This window comes from Pleurodeles waltl, chromosome 4_2 (genome assembly GCF_031143425.1).
Source record: "Pleurodeles waltl isolate 20211129_DDA chromosome 4_2, aPleWal1.hap1.20221129, whole genome shotgun sequence".
Classification (NCBI taxonomy): Eukaryota; Metazoa; Chordata; class Amphibia; order Caudata; family Salamandridae; genus Pleurodeles; species Pleurodeles waltl.
Window position 1 is genome coordinate 313,498,667 of NC_090443.1, and position 23,928 is coordinate 313,522,594.

General features: G+C 45.5%; 1 protein-coding gene across 6 annotated transcripts in view; it reads right to left on the reverse strand.

Annotated features, from left to right (window-relative positions):
• The window catches only part of SGSM3 (small G protein signaling modulator 3), a 256,141-nt gene that overhangs the window by 66,432 nt on the left and 165,781 nt on the right, over positions 1-23,928 (reverse strand). For all 6 annotated transcript variants that reach the window (XM_069231273.1, XM_069231269.1, XM_069231274.1 and 3 more), the window contains exon 14: positions 14,068-14,223. In XM_069231273.1, the coding sequence (XP_069087374.1) occupies positions 14,068-14,223 (156 nt within the window). The remainder of the gene's footprint in view (positions 1-14,067; positions 14,224-23,928) is intronic.

The window sequence follows — 23,928 nt, forward strand, 5'->3', positions numbered from 1 at the left end:
CAAGGGATATCAACACCCGTGGCCAAAATAAACCCAGCATATTCAAGGCCCAAGGAAGGCCCCCATCAGCTTTCAGCATCCTGTATCCCTTGCATCAGGGTCACCCCACTGAAGTCTATGGCGGTCCACCCTTAGAGCCTGGAAATGGATTGGAGACTCCTTTGACTGCAAGGTAACTGTTGACCCAAGCCTCTTTGGCCTCTGTGACTTACTCCCTGCTGGAGTTGGTCACCCAAAGTAAGCTGGAGCAATAGTTTACAACTTTATAAAAGTTTTCCAAAGTTTGCAAAGTCTGATCACTGTCCATAACAATGATGTATTGCATTGAATGAAAAAGCAGTGATTTACTGGTCCTTTAAAAAATATATATCTCTGGAACCCTCAGGTGGATTTTTGTCATTGAGGTGTCATTTTGAAAATAAGACTACAACCTATTTTTTTAATTGGTGTAGATTTTTATTGTCTTGTTTCTTTCTTATTCAACTGTTTTGGTGCCTAGTGTTTTCCACTTGTTCCTTTGATAAAGCCTCACTGCTCAGAGCCATAGCTACCCAGGGCTGAGCTAAGATTTTTCAAAGAAATCTGGCTGGACCCAGTACACGTAGTAAGTTTATTACACAGAGAGCTCTCACAATCACGCTATTTAATAAACCACTTTCCTCTCACACTGCTATTGCTTTGTTGTGTGATGCATCAGAGATAATGAAAATGTCACTTACCCAGTGTACATCTGTTCGTGGCATCAGTCGCAGTAGATTCGCATGTTCTGCAATAGCTCGCCATCTGGTGTTGGGCCGGAGTGTTACAAGTTGTTTTTCTTCGAAGAAGTCTTTCGAGTCACGGGACCGAGTGACTCCTCCTTTTGTCTCCATTGCGCATGGGCGTCGACTCCATCCTCGATTGTTTTTCCCCGCAGAGGGTGAGGTAGGAGTTGAATTGTAGTAATAGTGCCCATGCAATGGAGTGACTAAGTATGCACTTATTTAAGGTTGAGATGATACATATATAAATAATTGAAGGTAACTTCCAAACTGCTACAGGCTCCCGGGGAGGCGGGTGGGCACATGCGAATCTACTGCGACTGATGCCACGAACAGATGTACACTGGGTAAGTGACATTTTCAGTTCGATGGCATCTGTCGCTGTAGATACGCATGTTCTGCAATAGACTAGTAAGCAGTTATTTCCCCAAAAGCGGTGGATCAGCCTGTAGGAGTGGAAGTAGTCTGAAATAATGTCCTTAATACAGCTTGACCTACTGTGGCTTGTTGTGCGGATAACACGTCTACACAGTAGTGCTTGGTGAATGTGTGAGGCGTAGACCATGTGGCTGCCTTACATATTTCTTGCATTGGGATGTTTCCTAGAAAGGCCATGGTAGCACCTTTCTTTCTGGTTGAGTGTGCCCTTGGTGTAATGGGCAGCTGTCGTTTAGCTTTAAGGTAGCAGATTTGGATGCATTTAACTATCCATCTGGCTATACCTTGTTTTGAAATTGGGTTTCCTACATGAGGTTTTTGAAATGCAATAAAGAGTTGTTTAGTCTTTCTGATGTTCTTTGTTCTGTCAATGTAATACATTAATGCTCTTTTGACATCTAATGTATGTAGTGCCCTTTCAGCTACGGTATCTGGCTGTGGAAAGAACACCGGAAGTTCCACTGTTTGATTTAGATGGAACGGTGAAATAACCTTTGGCAAAAATTTAGGATTGGTCCTTAGGACGACTTTATTTTTGTGTAGTTGTATAAAAGGTTCCTGTATAGTAAACGCCTGAATCTCGCTTACTCTTCTCAGGGAAGTAATGGCGATGAGAAATGCCACCTTCCAGGTTAGGAACTGTATGTCGCAGGAGTGCATGGGTTCAAAAGGTGGACCCATAAGTCTAGTTAGGACAACATTTAGGTTCCATGAAGGAACAGGTAGTGTTCTTGGTGGTATAATTCTCCTAAGGCCCTCCATGAATGCTTTAATGACTGGTATTTTATATAGGGAAGTTGAATAGGTAGTCTGCAGGTATGCAGATATTGCTGCAAGGTGAATCTTAATGGAAGAGAAAGCTAGGTTAGATTTTTGTAAGTGAAGCAAGTAACCCACTACATGTTCTGGAGTTGTGTGTAATGGTTGTATTTGATTAATATGGCAGTAGCAAACAAACCTCTTCCATTTACTTGCATAGCAGTGCCTGGTGGATGGCCTTCTTGCTTGTTTTATGACTTCCATACATTCTTGGGTAAGTTGTAAGTGCCCGAATTCTAGGATTTCAGGAGCCAGATTGCTAGATTCAGCGATGCTGGATCTGGGTGTCTGATCTTTTGGTTGTGCTGTGTCAACAGATCTGGCCTGTTGGGCAATTTGATGCAGGGTACCACTGATAGGTCTAGCAGCGTTGTGTACCAGGGTTGCCTTGCCCAAGTTGGTGCTATCAATATGAGTTTGAGTTTGCTTTGACTGAGTTTGTTTACCAGGTAAGGAAGGAGAGGGAGAGGAGGAAAAGCGTAAGCAAATATCCCTGACCAGTTCATCCATAGGGCATTGCCTTGGGATTGTTTGTGTGGGTATCTGGATGCGAAGTTTTGGCATTTTGCGTTCTCCCTTGTCGCAAACAAGTCTATCTGAGGTGTTCCCCAGAGTTTGAAATAAGTGTTCAGTATTTGGGGGTGAATTTCCCATTCGTGGACCTGTTGGTGATCTCGAGAGAGATTGTCTGCGAGTTGATTTTGTATCCCTGGTATAAACTGTGCAATTAGGCAAATTTGGTTGTGAATTGCCCAATGCCAAATTTTTTGTGCTAACATGCTTAACTGCGTGGAGTGCGTCCCTCCCTGCTTGTTTAGATAATACATTGTTGTCATGTTGTCTGTTTTGACGAGAATGTATTTGTGAACTATTATTGGTTGGAAAGCTTTTAGTGCTTGAAAAACTGCAAGAAGTTCTAGGTGATTGATATGCAGTTTTGTTTGATGTACGTTCCATTGTCCTTGTATGCTGTGTTGATCGAGGTGTGCTCCCCACCCTGTCATGGAAGCATCTGTTGTTATTACGTATTGTGGCACTGGGTCTTGAAAAGGCCGCCCCTTGTTTAAATTTATGTTGTTCCACCACAGAAGCGAGAGGTAAGTTTGGCGGTCTATTAACACCAGATCTAGAAGGTGACCCTGTGCTTGAGACCACTGTGATGCTAGGCATTGTTGTAAGGGCCTCATGTGCAGTCTTGCGTTTGGGACAATGGCTATGCATGATGACATCATGCCTAGGAGTTGTAATACCATCTTTGCTTGTATCTTTTGTGTTGGATACATGCGTTGTATGATGGTGTTGAAATTTTGAATTCTTTGTGGACTTGGAGTGGCTACTCCTTTTGATGTGTCTATTATGGCTCCCAGGTATTGTTGTACCTTGCGTGGCCGAATCTTGGATTTTGTGAAATTGACGGTGAACCCTAGTTTGAAGAGGGTTTGTATGATATGATTTGTGTGATTTGAGCACTCTATTAACGAATGGGCCTTGATTAGCCAGTCGTCTAGATATGGGAACACATGTATTTGCTGCCTTCTGATGTGTGCAGCGACTACCGCTAGACATTTGGTAAAGACTCTTGGTGCGGTTGTTAATCCGAAAGGCAGTACCTTGAATTGGTAATGTATTCCTTTGAATACAAACCTTAGGTATTTCCTGTGCGATGGGTGAATTGGTATATGGAAATAAGCATCCTTGAGGTCTAAAGTTGCCATGTAGTCGTGCAGCTTTAGCAATGGCAATACTTCTTGTAGTGTGACCATGTGGAAGTGGTCTGATTTGATGAAAGTGTTGACTACTCTGAGGTCTAGGATTGGTCTCAGTGTTTTGTCCTTCTTTGGTATCAGAAAGTACAGTGAGTAAACTCCTGTGTTTATTTGTGTGTTTGGCACTAATTCGATTGCATTCTTTTGCAATAGTGCCTGCACTTCTATCTCTAGGAGATTGGAATGGTGTGTTGTTAAATTTTGTGCTTTTGGTGGTATGTTTGGAGGGAACTGTAGAAATTCTATGCAGTAACCATGTTGGATAATTGCTAGAACCCAAGTGTCTGTAGTGATTTTCTCCCATGCTCTGTAATAATGACCTATTCGTCCCCCCACTGGTGTTGTGTGGAGGGGGTGAGTGACATGTGAGTCACTGTTTAGTAGTAGGGGTTTTGGGGCTTTGGAATCTTCCTCTATTTCTAGGGAATTGCCCTCCTCTATATTGTCCCCGAAAACCTCCTCTATACTGTCCTTGGTAACTGGACGGTGTGGCTTGTGAGGTGCTGGCTTGTGTGCTTTGACCCCGAAACCCCCCTCGAAAGGGCGTTTTACGGAATGAGCTGTAATTCCCTCTGCTCTGCGGGGAGTAGAGTGCGCCCATGGCTTTGGCAGTGTCCGTATCTTTTTTGAGTTTCTCAATCGCTGTGTCCACTTCTGGACCGAACAGTTCTTTTTCATTAAAAGGCATATTGAGAACTGCTTGTTGAATCTCTGGTTTAAATCCAGACGTTCGGAGCCATGCATGCCTTCTGATAGTTACAGATGTATTAATTGTCCGTGCAGCTGTATCTGCAGCGTCCATGGAGGAGCGGATCTGGTTGTTGGAGATGGCCTGTCCCTCCTCAACCACTTGTTTTGCCCTATTTTGGAAGTCTTTGGGCAGATGTTCAATGAGATGTTGCATCTCGTCCCAGTGGGCTCTGTCATAGCGCGCAAGTAGTGCCTGGGAGTTCGCGATGCGCCACTGGTTTGCAGCTTGTGCTGCGACTCTTTTACCAGCTGCATCAAACTTGCGGCTTTCTTTATCTGGGGGTGGTGCATCTCCAGATGTGTGAGAGTTGGCCCTTTTCCTAGCTGCTCCTACAACAACAGAGTCTGGTGGCAGCTGTGTTGTGATGAAAGCCGGGTCTGTAGGAGGCGGCTTATACTTTTTTTCCACCCTTGGTGTGATTGCCCTACTTTTGACCGGGTCCTTAAATATGTCTTTTGCGTGCCGGAGCATACCAGGGAGCATAGGCAGGCTTTGGTAGGAGCTGTGGGTGGAGGAGAGTGTGTTGAACAGGAAATCATCCTCGACCTGTTCTGAGTGGAGGCTTACGTTGTGAAATTGTGCTGCTCTAGCCACCACCTGAGAGTACGCGGTGCTGTCTTCTGGTGGAGATGGTTTTGTAGGGTATGCCTCTGGGCTGTTATCTGACACTGGGGCGTCGTATAGGTCCCATGCGTCCTGGTCTTGGTCACCCTGGCTCATGGTGGTGTGAGCTGGGGAGTGTGATGGCGTTTGTGCTGGTGAAACGTTAATCACGGGCGGAGGAGAGGGTGGTGGTGTAACTCTTTTCACCACTTTTGGTTGTGGTGCTTGTTCCGTCTGGAACTCCAACCTTCTCTTTCTCCTAATGGGGGGAAGGGTGCTTATTTTTCCTGTCCCCTGCTGAATGAAGATACGCTTTTGCGTATGGTCCGCATCAGTTGCTTGTAGCTCTTCCTCAAACCTATGCTTCTGCATTTGGGAGGTTAGCGAGTGCTCTTCTGTATAAGAGCCTGAAGCTGGGTCGCTTGCAGTTTGTTTCGGCGTCGAAACTGTGTCTGCGTGTTTTTTCGGCTCCGAGGTGACTTTTTTCCTTTTCGGGGCCGAAACCTCTCGGCGTCGATCTGTTTCGGTGCCGCTGTCTCGGCGTCGAGCCGTGTCCACACCGGCATCTCGGTGTCGAGGCTTGTCTCCAGCACTTTCTCGGTCCCGAGAAGGCTGCGTGCCGGTGTCTCGACCGGAGTCGGACGATCTCGGCACTGTTTGGGCCTTTTTCGGTGCCGACGGTCGGTCACCGATTTTATGGGTTGAGCCATGGCCTGGTGGCAGTGGCGTCCCCTGGGCCTTGTAAATGTTTCTTTGTGTGGTTTTCGACGTCTTACTCACGGTTTGTGTATCGTCGAATCCTTCGGAGTCTGAGTCTTGGATCGAGAAGGTACCTTCCTCTTCCTGTTCCTCGAACTCCCGTCGGGCTGTCGGTGCGGACGCCATTTGAAGTCTTCTGGCTCGACGGTCTCGGAGTGTTTTTCGGGACCGGAACGCACAACAGGCCTCGCAGGTGTCTTCGCTGTGCTCAGGTGACAGGCACAGGTTGCAGACCAAGTGTTGGTCTGTGTAGGGGTATTTATTGTGGCATTTGGGGCAGAAACGGAACGGGGTCCGTTCCATCGGCGTTCTTCAGCACGCGGTCGGGCCGACCAGGCCCCGACGGAGGATCGAAAAATTACCCCGAAGGGCACCGGAGCTCTTCGATCTTCGATGCGGTGTTGAATGTAAGTATGCCGATCCCGAACGCAACAATACCGACGAAAATCTTCCGAAATTAACTATTTTTTCTGTTCCGAAACTCGGAGCGACAGGAACACGTCCGAACCCGATGGCGGAAAAAAAACAATCGAGGATGGAGTCGACGCCCATGCGCAATGGAGACAAAAGGAGGAGTCACTCGGTCCCGTGACTCGAAAGACTTCTTCGAAGAAAAACAACTTGTAACACTCCGGCCCAACACCAGATGGCGAGCTATTGCAGAACATGCGTATCTACAGCGACAGATGCCATCGAACTCATCATTACTCCAATATGTGATTTACAGAGGTTCATTTAGTTACTGTCCACCAACTCTCCTCCTTTCTACAGTCCCCTTCAGGGTTAATCTCAATATGAGCTGAGTCTTATGAACATAGCTTTAAAAATTGGCTCTACAACACCAAATGGTTTAATGAAGGGACTTGACAAAACACTCAAAATCGGGGACGGCAGACAAGAATGATGGTGCACATCATACTGCACTTGTCCTGGATTTAACATGGCTTGCTCAATCTGGATTCTTCGCATGTCTATCGAACAGAAATGAAATGACCCAGTTGCTTGCTGCTCCAGATACCCTGACGACATCTCCCAATCTCTGAAACATGTTAGGTTGCATCAACAATGGTATTGAGGCGCCACGCTTGGTTTAGGACTTCTGGGTTTTCGGTGGATGTCCAATCCACTCATATGGACATGCCCTTTGATGTCATCCGTCTCTTCAGAGGCAAAGCAGACTTGGCGCTCGAGTCCTTAAGAAGTCCCGGGCTATGGCCAGTTCGTTGGGCCTTGCAGCTCCCCCTTGCCCCCCTCAGTCTGCTTCTTGCCCCTATGAAAGGGTTGTCCCACCACATCAATTTCCCTCCAGCCACTATGCCGTGCATACTGCCTAGTTTCTGTATTACAGGGTATGTGGGATCTAATGTCCTTTAGGATCATGGAGCCAGCAGTCTAGAGAGTCCACTTCCCTCCCCAACCCACAGCCTCCAAAGCTTCCAGTCTGACGCTTCCCCACCAGACCAGTCAGAGGCAGGATTCGCCATTATCTACCCTACTGGCAGTCTATCACATCAAGACAGGTGGGTTTTGCAAATAGTCCGAAGGGGCTACTCTCTCCCCATCGAGACTTCTCCTCCATCCATGCCACCATCCTATGAGCGGACGATGAAGGATCACTTGGATCTCCGCAAGGAGGTTCCAGCTCTCTTGGTCAAGGGAGCCATAGAGAGGGTCCCTGAGCCAGAAGTAGCTTGCTGTTGTTATTCCCACTACTTTCTGGTGCCAAAAAAGGGCAAGGGCCTCCGCCCTAGCCTCGACCTCTTGGCCCTCAATCTCTTCCTCAGGAAGGAGAAGTTTAAAATGTTCACTCTGGCTCAGGTTCTATCCGCCCTGCACCCAAGACACTGAATGGTAGCGTTTGACTTGTAGGATGCCTATTTCCATATTCCCGTCCTGCCTGCCCACAGACGTTACTTGCAATTTATGGAATGCCACAAGAATTTTTAGTTTACCGTGCTCCCCTTTGGCCTTACCAGCGTCCCTCAGGAGTTCACCAAAGTGATGGCAGTGGTCGCAGCTCCCCTGTGCAGGTCAGGAGTTTCAGTCTTCCCGTACCTCGATGACTGGCTGTTGAAAGCAGGCTCGTCCCAGGCTGTTATCTTCCTTCTCCAGACTACGGAGGACTTCCTGCATTCAGTGGGGTTCACTATAAAAGTCACACCTGACTCCCTCTCAAATGCTCCCCTTCATTTGAGTTGTTCTGGACATGGGTCAGTTTTGGGCTTACCCTCCCAAGCGACAATTCCACGATATTCACATTATGATACGGATGTTTCACTGTCTATCCTGGATTTCTGTGAGAAAGACTCTAAGGCTCCTGGGCCTCATGGCTTCCTGCATTCTCTTAGTGACACATGCCAGATGGCATTTGCGGGCTCTACAGTGGGATCTAAAGCTCCAGGGGGCGCAGCAGCAAGGGAACCTCTCCGACATGGTCCAGATCTCGGATGGAACTGCACCAGATCTGCAGTGGTGGCTTTGAACCGCAATTGGGTCAGAGGTAGATCCCTCTCCCTTTCCCAATAAGATCCAACAGGAGTGACGGATGCGTCATTCCTGGGATGGGGTGGCCACATGGAAGGGACGGAGATCAGAGGCGCTTGGTCTCCGGAAAATTACGGGCTCAACATCAATCTTTTGGAGTTCAAGGCGTTCAAACTGATATTGAAAGCATTTCTTCCCTCTCTGAAAGGGAAAGTAGTGCAGGTGTTCATGAACAACAGCACCGCCATGTGGAATTGCAACAAGGGGGGTGGGGTTGTGGACTCTTTGTCAAGAGGCTCTGTGCCTCTGGACAATGCTGTAGCATCAGGGCATCTCCCTGGTAGTTCAACATCTGGTGGGCTCTCTGAATGCCAGAGTGGACTAACTCCGCCTCCAATGCCTGGTCGATCACAAATGGCGTCTCCATCCAGAGGTGGCATGACGTCTCTTTCAGCAGTGGGGAGAGCCTTGGTTAGATCGGTTTGCCTCCACAGAGAGCAAGCAATGTCACTGGAGTTTCCAAGGCAGCACTCGCTCGGCGACACTTTTCATCTTCAGTAGAGCTCAGGCCTCCCTTACACCTTTATGCCCATACCTCTTCTGCTCAGAGTTCTCAAGAAGATCAAGAATGGACAGGCCCAAGTGATCCTTCTGGCACTGGACTGGGCACAAGTCTGGTAGCTCGAGCTATTAAGCATGGCCATCGATCCTCCAATCAGACTGACCGTTCTGGAGAATCTTCTATCACAGCACCAGGGTAGGGTTCTCCACCCAAACCTGTCCAGTCTCCGCCTTCTTGCGTGTAGATTGAGCGGCGGCAGTTGAAAGCTTTCGACCTTCTACCCGAAGTCTGTGACATCATCTTGGCAGCCAGGCATCCCTCCACCAAAACAGCATAAAGCCGATCAATGGAACAACTTTGTGGCATGGTGCAGAGGCAAGTCTGTTGACCCTCTGCCCCCTTCTGCCCCTCTTTCCGAGGTACTTTTGTTTATACTTTCTTTGGCCCAGCGGAGCTCTGCTTTGGGTACCCTCAAAGGTCTGCTAGTTCTGCTTTTCTGAGATTACTTGCCCAACCTTCTTTGTTTAAATCTCCTATTGTTAGTAGATTCCTTAAGGGTCTTACCCATGTTTCATCCAATCACCATTCATAATGCCCCAATAGGATTTGAATCTGGTTCTTACTTTCTTAATATGCGCTTCCTTGAAGTCGCTTCATCACTGACCTCTCAGGCTTCTGACGTTAAAAACAGCTTTCCTTGTGGCCATCACATCTGCTCATAGGGTAAGTGAGCTGCAGGCATTGTTATCTGAGCCACCCTATCTTTCCATCTATCCTGACAAAGTAGTGCTCCGTACCAGGGCTTCCTTTTTACCAAAAGTGATCAAGCCCTTTCATGTAGGCCCATCCAACACCTTGCCTATTTTTTACGCATCCCATCATCCTTCTAAGGAAGAGGAGAGCCTCCACCGCCTGGACCCAAAAAGACCGTTGGTGTTCTACCTTGATCGCACCCAAGAGTTCCGGGTGGATGATCAACTCTTTATTGGATACGTGGGTGCGAAGAAAGGTCAGGCAGTGCAGAAGAGAACTGTCTCTAGATGGGATGTTCTCTGCATTAATCGGTGCTACACATTTGCTAAAAAGCAACCCCCGGAGGGTTTGGGCGCTCATTCTGCCAGAGCGACAGCTGAGTACCAGTCCTGGACATCTCTCACGCAGGAACGTGGGCATCCCTGCACACGTTTACCAAACACTACTGCCTGGACAGTCAGGTCCATAGTGAAGGGTACTTTGCCTGTTCAGTCCTGCAGTACTTCATAGAATGATCTTGGTTTGCAGTCTCTCCTACGGGGATGGTATTGCTTGGGAATCTATTCTAAGGTAAGGAAACTGCAACTAGAAGTCTCTATCAGATGAACAAATTGCTTACTTTGGCTAATGTTTTATTTGGTAGAGACATATTTTAGTCACAGATGCCTTACCGACCGACCCACCCACCCATCCTCCCCATTATGTGAACTGATTTCTGAGGACAGGGACTTCCCTTTCAGGGCTCTAGTTCTGACACACCAGTGGTCAGTGTTATTTATAGCTCTGCACTGTGTGGAAAGTCATGAAAAGAAACTGATGTCACCATGCTGGAGTGGCGCCTATGCAGGTCCCGCAACGTCATATCCGGTGGAGCTGACCAACCCCAACTAACTGCGTGCAGGGGTACTGTTCGAGTCCAGAACGACGCCTGACGCCTGAGTAAATTCTAAGGTAAGGAATCTGCTACTAGAAGATGCTGCAGTTATATTGGCATGGCCTGAAACCCGATGGTCATTCGGCTAGAAGCCTCGTTTTGCAACATATGTTTAAAGTTTGAGTGCGGAGGGTTACTCTAGTGCTTTAAGCACAAAAGAGATGTTGGTTATTGGGTGGTAGTGTTGTGGATCATCTGTGGGAAGTGTGTCTTTGTTAATAAGAGGGGTCACCGAGGAATTCTTCTAATCAGATCAGAACAATGTCAGTCCTAAACGGTCAGTTAATGATCAACAGAGATATATGCAGTCAACAATAAAGGATAACGGATCACCTGGATACGTGGATAGATTTAGAGGTCTCATTACAGATGTAATTTCCTATGTAGTTATTTTGGTTAAGAAGATGTTACATGCAGTCTTTTCTGTTCATACTTCTATTACTTGGATCAGTTATGATCTGTATTTCTTGTTTCCTATCCATCATATAATTATGATTTTGTCTGAAAAATAATTTGGAAACATATTTACGTCTCTCTACATGTTGGGATGTTAGGTAGGCATGGTATTATAAGCGAGGAAAAGCCATTGTGGGTTTTTTGTATTGTCAATTATTGTCTGGACAGAACAGCTTCTTTCTCTTCATAAATAATTATTTAAATAATTGGTTCTCACATTCCTTTGCAATGTCGGACTAGTCCTCATTTGTTCTTTCCACCCTCCCCATTCTTGCTTTTTAAATGTTCTTTTTATTGTGATCGACTTGACTGGATGTCAGTCATTTTGTTTCTCTTACTCTTTCTCTCTTTATCAAGGCATATTCATCAACATATTCTGAGATTAGTGTATTATTTTATCTTTTCTATGTTTGGCAAACACTCCAGGTTTGTCTCCTGCTTGAAATCACCACATTCACCTGCCTTCTGACCTCATACTCATAATACAATACATTTCTCAGTAAGTCTCCTTGCCAAAGAAGGTATATCAACAGAAACATATGTCAAACAGGAAAGCATTTTTATGTTTAAAAAAACAAAAATAAAAAAAACAGTTGGATCCAATACCACCTGTTAAAGGTCTCCCACACATTTGAGCTCTCCTAGTAAAATAAAAGCATACTGATGCTTCAGAATGAATAACAGGCATATAGTCTCTATTCATGAGAACAGCTAAAACAAAATGACTTTGGAAACATCAGACACAAAACCTCTGGAAATAAATGGCCTACCCAGAGACACACGAAGGCAATCTGTGGCCTACAAAGATAGGCATTTAGTGTAATACAGGCAAAATCTTTGCTGATATCGTGTGTTATATTATGTTATGTTTCTTTGTAGAGCATACAACTTACCCAGGAGAGCATTCTTGTACTAGTACGCAGGTGCTATGCAGACTGGGTCTGTGCCACTTCTAGGTGAAGAGCCAGGTATTCAGTTCCTTGAAGAACTTAAGTACTGAAGAAGAGGCTCTAATGCAGGGGTAGGTTGTTCCAGGCTTTGAAGAGCGGTGGGAGAAGGAACAGCCACCAGATGATGACCCGCAAAAGACCCAGAGCAATAAAGAGTAATAAAATGCCTACTGGACAACATGCTCTAGACAGGGCACAGTAGAAACAAATAGGACACACTTAGGGCCATGTGACACATCTACACAGCCCAGTCTACCAATGAGGTATATATAGGGCAACACAGGACTAACAGACGAACATGGGGCACTGAAAGGTCAGAGGCACTTGCTGTAATAATTAGCAGACTGGAAGGCACACCCAGGCAATCAATCACTTATTAGAAGGAACACACAGGATAACACCGATCCAACTGGGCAACAGAGCTGGAGCAATAAAAGGTCAGACACACCAGGATAACAAAGGGCGCACCGGTAGACATACCCAAGATAATGAATGACTCATTAGAAGGGCAAGACAGGACCAACTGGGAGAGAGGGTGGGGTAATTAAGAGCACACTGGAGACAGATTCAGTAGAATATAGGATCTTTTAAAGATATGTACCCAGGGAACTACTTGGCCTTCTGCAAGACCTAGCTACTGAGTACAGTTCCACCCACAAGGCATTGCTAGGGCAATGCAGAGCCATCCATCTGACTGGAACACAAAGGGCATTTCTTGTAGAGACACCTAGGTCAGGTTTGGGCCTATTGGCAAAAGCAAAGGCATTACAGATTTTAAACAGACACACACTGTAATTGCCTAATGGGAGCAACACCCATGGCAGGGAAAGGCCTATTAGAAGGCACAGCGAGGACAATCCTAGAGCCCTCCTCCTAAAGCCCATTTGACAGGTGGTCATTGTAGGCTACGCTGGCAAAAACAGCTTGGGCAAAAGCGGCTTTTGGGGAGGCCATTCAATAGGGCATTATAAGCCATTGCAACCCAGGCCGATGCACACATTGTAATAATGAAAGAAAAACCTTGGGCAAACTGCACACTTGTAGAATAGCACATTGAAGACTAAAACACAAAATACGCCTCAGCAAACATTGAGGGCAGTTAGAAATATGCCAATCATGTAACCCAAGAACACAGAGACACAGATGTCTGTGGAACAGCACTCAGGGTACTTCTGCAGTATCATCCTGCCAAGGAAAATAATTGCACCAGGAAAATGAATATGTCCAGGATAAAAATGAGAAACTCGGTATACACCTTGAATAAGTACTTTATAAAGGTAAAAAATGAGGGAAGGAGCTCCAAACTCTGCTCGGCAGCGTATCAAAAGAAAGGCCTCAGAAGAGGACCACAACCTTGAAAATGCAATATCCACAAAACATTAGGGGCCAGATGTACGAAGGTTCCCTTTTGCGAGCAAATAGGAAGGGCACACCCCTTCCTATTTGCGAGTCGGAAACACATTTTGCGAGTCGGTTCCGACTCGCAAACTGTGTTTCTGAATCGCTTGAGGCCTTTTGCGCCTCGCAAACTGAGTTTTTCACCGTTTGCGAGGCGCAAAAGGCTACTTACATCTGGCCCTAAATATGTTTGATTCCATACGCATCTGTCTGACTTGTCAATGTTTCCCATCACCTTTAGACATGGAAGCCCCATGCAATCTACAGTACCCTTACCTGCTATCCTTCTGCAATGCAGTATGCATTAGGCACCCTCCTGCACCCATGAGTCTTCCGTTCTTCCTCACTACTGTACTCTACCATCATTCATATCACTATGTGCTTTGCAATTTCACTACTGTTCTGCTCTCACTCTCCTCTCATTCACCACATTTTATTGTATGTGTTTTGTTTGTACGGCCTCTGTTGCTTTGTAGTTTGCTCTATGCTATATAAACAAATACACATACACACAAACAAGCCTTCCTTAACAAGTACATGTTTTTTAGTGGGCATATTCAGTCAAACCTGGGAGAAGAATAAAACATTTATTTAATCATGTCAAAAGAGGGAAGCAGACTGTTTGTACAGTACCGTTATAATATCATTCTTTCGGAAACCCAGCTCGTCATCATCGTGTCTTTCAAAATCGAGGAGAGCCTTAGCTCGTCGCCGGCGCCTGCGTGAACATGCCACATAATTTTCATGATCTCTCTGGTGGCTTTCCATAGTGTAGTCTGGAGTGAGTTCCTTCAAAGAGAGCAGGAGAGATAAAGGCCATAAGTATGAAAAACAATTAGAGAACTGAGTGTGACTTCAGAAACTTGACACACTCTCCACACAATCCAATTGGGCATAATAGACTAAGCACTTTTAATCAGTAATACAAAACTTGAGGTATACACTTAATGTATGGTGACCTGGCAGGTAAAGAGACTGAATGACCGTTGTTTCTATACAACTCATAACTTCTTAGTGTCAGAGGTTTATCAGAATAGTGGATGCTGAGAGAGGTTGAAGGAGTGTGATTAAAATGTACTCACTAGAGCAGCACCAGTACTTATTCTCCAGCAAGAGATAATTCTCACCCTCAAACTTTATTTCAGCTGAAGCCATAAAAGATTCAATAAGATCAGATGATAAACAATATATGATTAAAACCATTACTAAAAACATCTCATTACACTAAAGTATCACGGGTGCCATGAAAAATTATAAAACATAATATGGTTAAAACAAGTGGTAAGAAACCTGTCATTAAATTAGAATATCACAAGTAACAGCAAAAGCATGATTAAAAAGAAAAATGTAGCTCATAAAAAAAATGACAGCCCAATATAGTCACCACAAGTGGGTAGACAATCAATCCAATATAACCACTAACATAGAGCCATTGGAATCTTAATCACTGGACCATAAACCACCTTTTCGCCCACATCAGGCCTAAAAATGTTGCAACCCCACAAGACCCTGCAAGGGTCTGATCTCAAAAGCTGCAAAGCGACAGAATGGCTGGTGGTGCTCAACTGCCTGCAAATAGGTACCAACCAATCTGAGCAAGCGGGACAAACAAATAGCACATGCAGCATCAACTCAATATGGTTACTACAATAAGGACACACTATCAACTAAGAACCAGGTCACTTTGCAGTGAAAGACCTAAGGGGAAGTGATCTTATTGGAATTGATGATATAGCTTCCCATCAAAAGTGGTGTTAACCACCTCCCAATATTTATCTCGCCCATATTTTGATAGAAAGTAAAAATAAAAAAATCCCCAGTCAATGTGCCCACTGCCTTTTGTTCCCCCTGCTTGTTAAGAATGCCTCATACTGTTATTTAAGAACAACCTTGGACAGCATATGGGCAACAGAAGGGTGCGACCAGCAATCACCAAGGTCTAAAGAAATGAAAATGTCACTTACCCAGTGTACATCTGTTCGTGGCATCAGTCGCTGAGATTCACATGGTATGCATGAGCTCGCCATCTGGTGTTGGGTCGGAGTGTTACAAGTTGTTTTTCTTCGAAGAAGTGTTTTCGAGTCACGGGACCGAGTGACTCCTCCTTCTGTGCTCATTGCGCATGGGCGTCGACTCCATCTTCGATTGTTTTCCCCGCAGAGGGTGAGGTAGGAGTTGTACTAAAGTAATAGTGCCCGCGCAATGAAAAATGTAAATATGTACCTATTAAAGGATTAAATAATATATATACAAATGTACAAAATTGAAGGTAACTTCTGAACTGCTACAGGCTTCCGGGGAGGTGGGTGGGTCCATGTGAATCTCAGCGACTGATGCCACGAACAGATGTACACTGGGTAAGTGACATTTTCAGTTCGATGGCATCTGTCGCTGTAGATACACATGGTATGCATAGACTAGTAAGCAGTTAGTTCCCCATAAGCGGTGGTTTAGCCTGTAGGAGTAGAAGTTGTCTGAAATAGAGTTCTTAATACAGCTTGACCTACTGTAGCTTGTTGTGCGGATAGCACATCTATACAGTAGTGTTTGGTGAATGTGTGAGGCGTAGACCAAGTGGCTGCCTTACATATTTCCTGCATTGGGATGTTTCCTAAAAAGGCCATTGAAGCACCTTTTTTCCTTGTTGAATGTGCCCTGGGAGTAATGGGCAGTTGTCTTTTTGCTTTAAGGTAGCAGATTTGGATGCATTTAACTATCCATCTGGCTATACCTTGTTTTGATATTGGGTTACCTGCATGAGGTTTTTGGAAAGCAATAAATAGCTGTTTAGTTTTTCTGATGTTTTTTGTTCTGTCAATGTAGTACATTAATGCTCTTTTGACATCTAATGTATGTAGTGCTCTTTCAGCCACAGAATCTGGCTGTGGGAAAAAAACTGGTAGTTCTACCGTTTGATTTAGATGGAATGGTGAAATAACTTTGGGTAAAAATTTTGGATTAGGTCGTAGGACGACCTTATTTTTATGTATTTGTATAAAAGGCTCTTGTGTTGTGAACGCTTGAATTTCACTTACTCTTCTTAGAGATGTAATGGCGATGAGAAAGGCAACTTTCCAGGTTAGGAATTGTATTCCGCAAGAGTGCATGGGTTCGAAAGGTGGGCCCATGAGTCTTGTTAGAACCACGTTTAGGTTCCATGAAGGAACAGGTGGTGTTCTTGGTGGTAGAATTCTTTTAAGCCCTTCTATGAATGCTTTGATAACTGGTATCCTATACAAGGAAGTTGAATATGTAGTTTGCAGGTATGCAGATATTGCTGCAAGGTGTATTTTAATAGAAGAGAAGGCTAGCTTTGCTTTTTGTAAATGGAGCAAGTAATTTACTATATGTTTTGGAGTTGCCTCTAGTGGTTGTATCTGATTATGATGGCAGTACCAAACAAATCTTTTCCACTTACTTGCGTAGCAGTGTCTAGTGGATGGCCTTCTGGCCTGCTTTATGACTTCCATACACTCTTGGCTAAGTTGTAAGTGTCCGAATTCTAGGATTTCAGGAGCCAGATTGCTAGATTCAGCGATGCTGGGTCCGGGTGTCTGATCTGTTGGTTGTGTTGCGTTAACAGATCTGGTTTGTTGGGCAGTTTGATGTGTGGTACTACAGACAGATCTAGCAGTGTTGTGTACCAGGGTTGTCTTGCCCACGTTGGTGCTATTAAAATGAGTTTGAGTTTGTTTTGACTCAATTTGTTTACTAGGTAAGGAAGGAGAGGGAGAGGAGGAAAAGCGTAAGCAAATATTCCTGACCAGTTCATCCATAGGGCATTGCCTTGGGATTGCTTGTGTGGGTATCTGGACGCGAAGTTTTGGCATTTTGCGTTCTCTTTTGTTGCAAATAAGTCTATTTGTGGTGTTCCCCAGAGTGTGAAGTAGGTGTTCAGAATCTGTGGGTGGATTTCCCATTCGTGGACTTGCTGGTGATCTCGAGAGAGATTGTCTGCCAGCTGATTCTGGATCCCCGGAATAAACTGTGCTATTAGACCAATTTGATGGTGGATTGCCCACTTCCATATTTTTTGAGCTAACAAGCTTAACTGCGTTGAATGTGTTCCTCCTTGTTTGTTTAGATAATACATCGTTGTCATGTTGTCTGTTTTGACAAGGATGTATTTGTGGGTTATGATTGGTTGGAAAGCTTTTAGTGCTTGAAAAACTGCTAATAATTCTAGATGATTTATATGCAGTTTTGTTTGATGTATGTTCCATTGTCCTCTTATGTTGTGTTGATTGAGATGTGCTCCCCACCCTGTCATGGAAGCATCTGTTGTTATTACGTACTGTGGCACTGGGTCTTGGAAAGGCCGCCCTATGTTTAAATTTATACTGTTCCACCATAGAAGCGAGAGGTAAGTTTGGCGGTCTAGCAACACCAGATCTAGAAGGTGACCCTGTGCTTGAGACCACTGTGAGGCTAGGCACTGTTGTAAGGGCCTCATGTGCAGTCTTGCGTTTGGGACAATGGCTATGCATGAGGACATCATGCCTAGGAGCTGTAGTATTGTTCTTGCTTGTATTGTTTGGTTTGGAGACATGTGTTGAATGACCCTGTTGAAATTGTGGATCCTTTGTGGAGTTGGCGTTGCTACTCCTTTTGTCGTGTCTATTATGGCTCCTAGATATTGCTGTACTTTGCTTGGCAGAATGTTTGATTTTGCAAAGTTGACGGTGAACCCTAGATTGTAGAGGGTTTGTATGACTTGATTTGTGTGGTTTGAGCATTGTGTGAGCGAACTGGTTTTGATTAGCCAGTCGTCTAGATACGGGAACACATGTATTTGCTGCCTTCTGATGTGTGCAGCGACTACTGCTAGGCATTTTGTGAATACTCTTGGAGCGGTTGTTAAACCAAAAGGCAATACTTTGAATTGGTAATGTATTCCTTTGAATACAAACCTTAGATATTTCCTGTGTGATTGATGTATTGGTATATGGAAATATGCGTCCTTGAGGTCTAGGGTTGTCATGTAGTCGTGTTTTCTGAGCAATGGTAACACTTCTTGTAGTGTGACCATGTGAAAGTGGTCTGATTTGATGAATGTGTTTACTACCCTGAGGTCTAGAATTGGTCTCAGTGTTTCGTCCTTTTTTGGTATCAAGAAGTACAGTGAATAAACTCCTGTGTTTATTTGTGTGCTTGGTACTAATTCTATTGCATTTTTTTGCAGTAGTGCTTGAACTTCTATCTCTAGAAGCTGTGAATGGTATTTTGATAAATTTTGTGATTTTGGTGGTATGTCTGGAGGGAATTGCATGAATTCTATGCAATAACCATGTTGGATAATTGCTAGGACCCATGTGTCTGTAGTTATTTTGTCCCATGCTTCGTAATATTGATGTATCCTCCCCCCCACTGGTGTTGTGTGGGAGGGGTGAGTGACGTGTGAGTCACTGCTTGTTGGTAGTGGTTTTGGGGCTTTGAAATCTTCCTCTATTCCTAGGAAATTGCCCCCCTCTATACTGGCCCCGAAAACCTCCCCTGTACTGTCCCTGGTAGGTGGGCGGTGCGGACTGTGAGGTGCTAGCTTGTGTGGCCTGACCCCGAAACCCTCCTCTAAAAGGTGTTTTGCGGAAGGTGTTATAAGATCCTCTGCTCTGCAGGGAGTAGAGTGCGCCCATGGCCTTGGCAGTGTCAGTGTCCTTCTTGAGCTTTTCTATGGCTGTGTCGACCTCCGGACCGAACAGAAGTTTCTCGTTTACTGGCATGTTAAGCACTGCCTGCTGAATTTCTGGCTTGAATCCAGACGTTCTGAGCCATGCGTGCCTACGGATGGTAACCGACGTATTAATGGTCCTTGCGGCCGTGTCCGCTGCATCCATGGAGGAGCGTATTTGATTGTTGGAAATGTTTTGACCCTCCTCAACAACCTGTTTTGCTCTTTTTTGCAGATCTTTTGGGAGATGTTCAATGAGATGCTGCATCTCATCCCAGTGGGCTCTGTCGTATCGCGCTAGCAGCGCTTGTGAATTTGCGATGCGCCACTGGTTTGCTGCTTGGACAGCAACCCTCTTCCCGGCTGCATCGAACTTCCTGCTTTCTTTATCTGGGGGAGGTGCATCCCCAGAAGTGTGTGAATTTGCCCGTTTTCTGGCAGCCCCTACCACCACAGAATCTGGTGGCAGCTGAGAGGTGATGAATACAGGGTCCGTAGGAGGCGCCTTATACTTTTTGTCCACCCTAGGCGTCACTGCCCTACTTTTAACTGGCTCCTTGAAAATGTCCTTTGCATGGCGTAGCATGCCTGGGAGCATCGGCAGGCTTTGGTAGGAGCTGTGGGTTGAAGAGAGGGTGTTAAATAAAAAATCATCCTCTACTTGTTCCGAGTGTAGTTCCACATTATGGAATAGTGCTGCTCTAGCCACCACTTGTGAGTAGGCTGTGCTGTCTTCCGGTGGTGATGGCCTAGTTGGGTATGTGTCTGGGCTGTTATCAGACACTGGTGCGTCGTACAAGTCCCACGCATCCTGATCTTGGTCATCGTGGCTCATGGCGGTGTGAGCTGGCGAATGTGACGGGGTGTAAGTTGGCGAAGCCGGAGTTACAGGTGGAGGCGAGGGAGGAGGTGTTACCTTTTGTGCTGTTTGTTGCTGAGGAGTAAACTGAAGCGTTCTCTTTCGTTTGACAGGTGGAAGGGTACTGATCTTCCCAGTCCCCTGCTGGATAAAGATACGCTTTTGCGTGTGATCCACGTCAGTGGATTGCAGTTCTTGTTCAAATCTATGTTTCTTCATTTGTGAAGACATAGAATGCGCTTCAGTATAGGAGCCTGAAACAGGGTCTGATGTCGCTTTTTTCGGCTCCGAAAACCCTGTTGATTGTTTTTTCGGCTCCGAGGTAACCTTCCTCTTTTTCTGTGCCGAAAATTTTTGGCCTGTATGGTCTTCGGCGCCACTGTCTCGGCGTCGATCCGTGTCGACACCGAACTCTCGGTGTCGATGCTTGTGTTTAGCACTCTCTCGGTCCCGAGGAGGCTGCGTGCCGGTGTCTCGACCGAAGTCGGACGATCTCGACACTGAATGGGCCTTTTTCGGTGCCGATTGTTGGTCACCGAGAATTTGGGTGGAGCCATGGCCGGTTGGCAGTGGCGTCCCCTGGGCCTTCTTTCCTTTTTTAAGTTCTGATCTCGACGTCTTACTCACAGTTTTTGTAGAGTCTAGCTCGTCGGAGTCTGAATCCTGGATGGAAAAGGATTCCTCCTGTTCCTCTTCTGTCTCGAACTGTTGACGCTCCTTTGGCGTGGACGCCATCTGCAGTCTTCTCGCTCGACGGTCGCGCAGAGTTTTTCGGGACCGGAACGCCCGACAGGCCTCACAGGATTCTTCGCTGTGCTCGGGTGACAGGCACAGGTTACAGACCGAGTGTAGGTCCGTATAGGGATATTTGTTGTGGCATTCGGGGCAGAATCGAAACGGGGTCCGTTCCATCGGCGTTGTTCTCCACGCGGTCGGGCCGACTAGGCCCCGACGGGGTGCCGAAATCTACCCTGAAGGGCACCGAAGCGCTTCGATGTTCAACGCGTCGTCGTATGTCTATCTCGAACCGGATCGCAACGATACCGTCGAAAATCTTCTGGTTTCAGCTATCTTTCCGTTCCGAAACTCGGAGCGACAGGAACACGTCCGAACCCGATGGCGGAAAGAAAACAATCGAAGATGGAGTCGACGCCCATGCGCAATGAGCACAGAAGGAGGAGTCACTCGGTCCCGTGACTCGAAAACACTTCTTCGAAGAAAAACAACTTGTAACACTCCGACCCAACACCAGATGGCGAGCTCATGCATACCATGTGTATCTACAGCGACAGATGCCATCGAACGTAAGAGTTTCTTTATAGCCCTCAATCCAGGGTTCTTATTACATTGGTCAACCCTGACAATATCAAGAAGGGCAGCAGCATAGTGGGCCAGCTCTGGGGTGGTCCATTAGTTTCACCAGATAAGTAATGGATGCAAAGAAACCTTCTGTGCTACATTTTTAATGCTGATATCCAAAAATACAAGAAACAGCTGGGAATTAGGAGGAAGGGAAGCTAAAGAGCTTAAAAAATAAATGTCAGATCTCTCTAAACCAGAAACATCACAAAAGTTCCACAGCTCAGCATCATAAAGTCTGGCGCCAAGGGACTTGACCTCATAAACCTGCAATGCGAGGGTTATTGGTTTAGTATAAAAAATGTGGCGTTCCTTCAAAACGGTACCCACAATATGCCTATGTTTCAACAAAGCAATACTGATGTGTGGACACCATGACATGGTGGGTGAAAGTTTAACCCTTAAATAGTTAAAGGTATCTACCCTCTCTAGGGCCTTGCCCTCGAGTGCTAAATTACCCTTTAGCTTCTTGTGATGTGTAAATATCATGAATTTTGTCTTAGCTACATTTATTTCTAAGCCACAGTCCTGGGGAAAAGCACCACATTCATTAAGAAAAAGTTGCAGACAGCTCAGGTTTTTAAAATTAAGAGGATGTCATCTGCGAATAACAATATAGGGATTTCAGTCTTAGCTAAAGGGGTGCATTCCCAAAGCACTCAGACAAATACTCCATCAGGCCATTTAGGTCAATGGAAAAAAGAGTGGGGGTGAGTACACATCCCTGACGTATGCCCTTTGCTACAGAAATCTTCTCTTCTCAGCTGGCGCTGAGCTACCCATCTAACTCGGACATAGTTTTTATCATGGAGCCTGATCAGTAAAGATAAAACTTTAGGGGGCATACCCATCTCCTTCAACATCCACCACAGTCTCAACCGTGGGACCAGGTTGAAGTTGGATTTTAGGTCAACAAAGGCAATGTATAAGTCCCCACTGCTGATAAAACCGTCTTCCTAAAAATCAAAATAAACTGGAAGACCTGGTCATTTGTTGAGGTTTTAACCCTAAAGCCTGTTTGTAGTGGGCTTAAAATGTCATTTTCTGTCAGACAGACTTGGATTTTTGCCAAAACCATATGGAAAAAAACCTTTTGCACACTATCAATTAGATTGGCCTATAATTAGGTTTAGCCCCCTTTTTAAAGGCAGGGATGACCTCTGCTCCCAACCATGACTCACGAACGGGAGTACCCAACGCAATTGCATTTGATAATACTAAAATGTAATCCGCCCAGATGTCAATATCATGCACAAAAACATCTACTGGAAGACCGCCCAGGCTGGGGGACCTCCCTCTTGCAAAGGCAGAGAGAGAATCAATAATATCTTCTTTAGTAAAAGGGGGAAAAACAACGTGCTGGAGGGAGCCACATGGCAATGGGCCCTCACCACCTCTTGGTTGAGACTAGAAAAAAAGGAGTACCACTCAGAAAAAGAAACATGGTTCTGTAGTACTGATCCCTGAGAGTTAGCACCACTTACAATCTGCTTCCAGAAGCATAAATAATCCTTTATGGAACTTGCCTCAGCTAAACTACACCATCTATTATTGTCCCAATCCTTCTTGGCTCTCTGCATACTGCACTTATACTTCTTCCTAACAGCTGAGATCAGCCAAGGATCTTTTATCTTAATAGCCCTGGCCTAAGGACACCTTAGCTGCCTGCACTTCTTATTGAACCAACCACTGTTTTATTTTGGTGGGAGGAGGGGGCTCCTTCTTAGTAGCGGAGGGAACTAAAAAGAAGGTAGCAATTTCTTGGACACACTCTTTATGCACCACACTAAGACCAAAGGAGTCACCCTCCTGCACCATCCGAGGTCATAGCTAATGTCACCTTTTACCGTATCTCTAATCTGTGATAGAATGTCCAGATGTGCCATGGGCTGGCACCATTTAAGGTGGCGCCTATCGGGCGAAAGTGAAACATTACCAGTGCAGCTAAAGGATAGAGGGTCAAACAAACATTTAGCAAATAATGCAGGCATAGATAAACAAAGGGGATTAGGGTCACTCTTCACTCTTTCCTGGACTACCATATCCATGACTCAGAGCCACAATCTCATATCAACTACAATACAATCAATTCGACTCATGGGCAAATAATTGTTAAATGTAAAGGCTCTCTTGGAATCAGATTTAGTGCAACCATTAGTCACCCTAACTCCTTGTTCTATTGTTTTTAATTGGAGAGCAGCCTGGGACCACCTTTTAATAGGGTTGGGATCCAGCAATGGGACACCCCATGATTCGTCCTCCTCTATGGTTATTCCAACATCGTCCCAATCTAAGGGCTCAAATGTAGTGATGAAACACCCGGCAAGAATCAGAGTAAAACGCAGCCGGAGCTTGCCCGTAAAGGCTTCAAGAAGCTGGATGGTCTGTGAGGGTTGCCCACCTGTTACCAACATGAATAAATACTGAGAAGCACCACACTATGCCCCCCCCTTGCTTAATTCAATGCCTTGAATGTCAAGGCAGTCAATAGGTAATGGATGGAATTTACAGTTTAAGGAAGTCCTCACCCAGATTAATAAACCAGCCATTGATCTCCCACAATTACTTGGTTTGGCCCGGATGTGGTGATATAAATAGCCTACTTTAA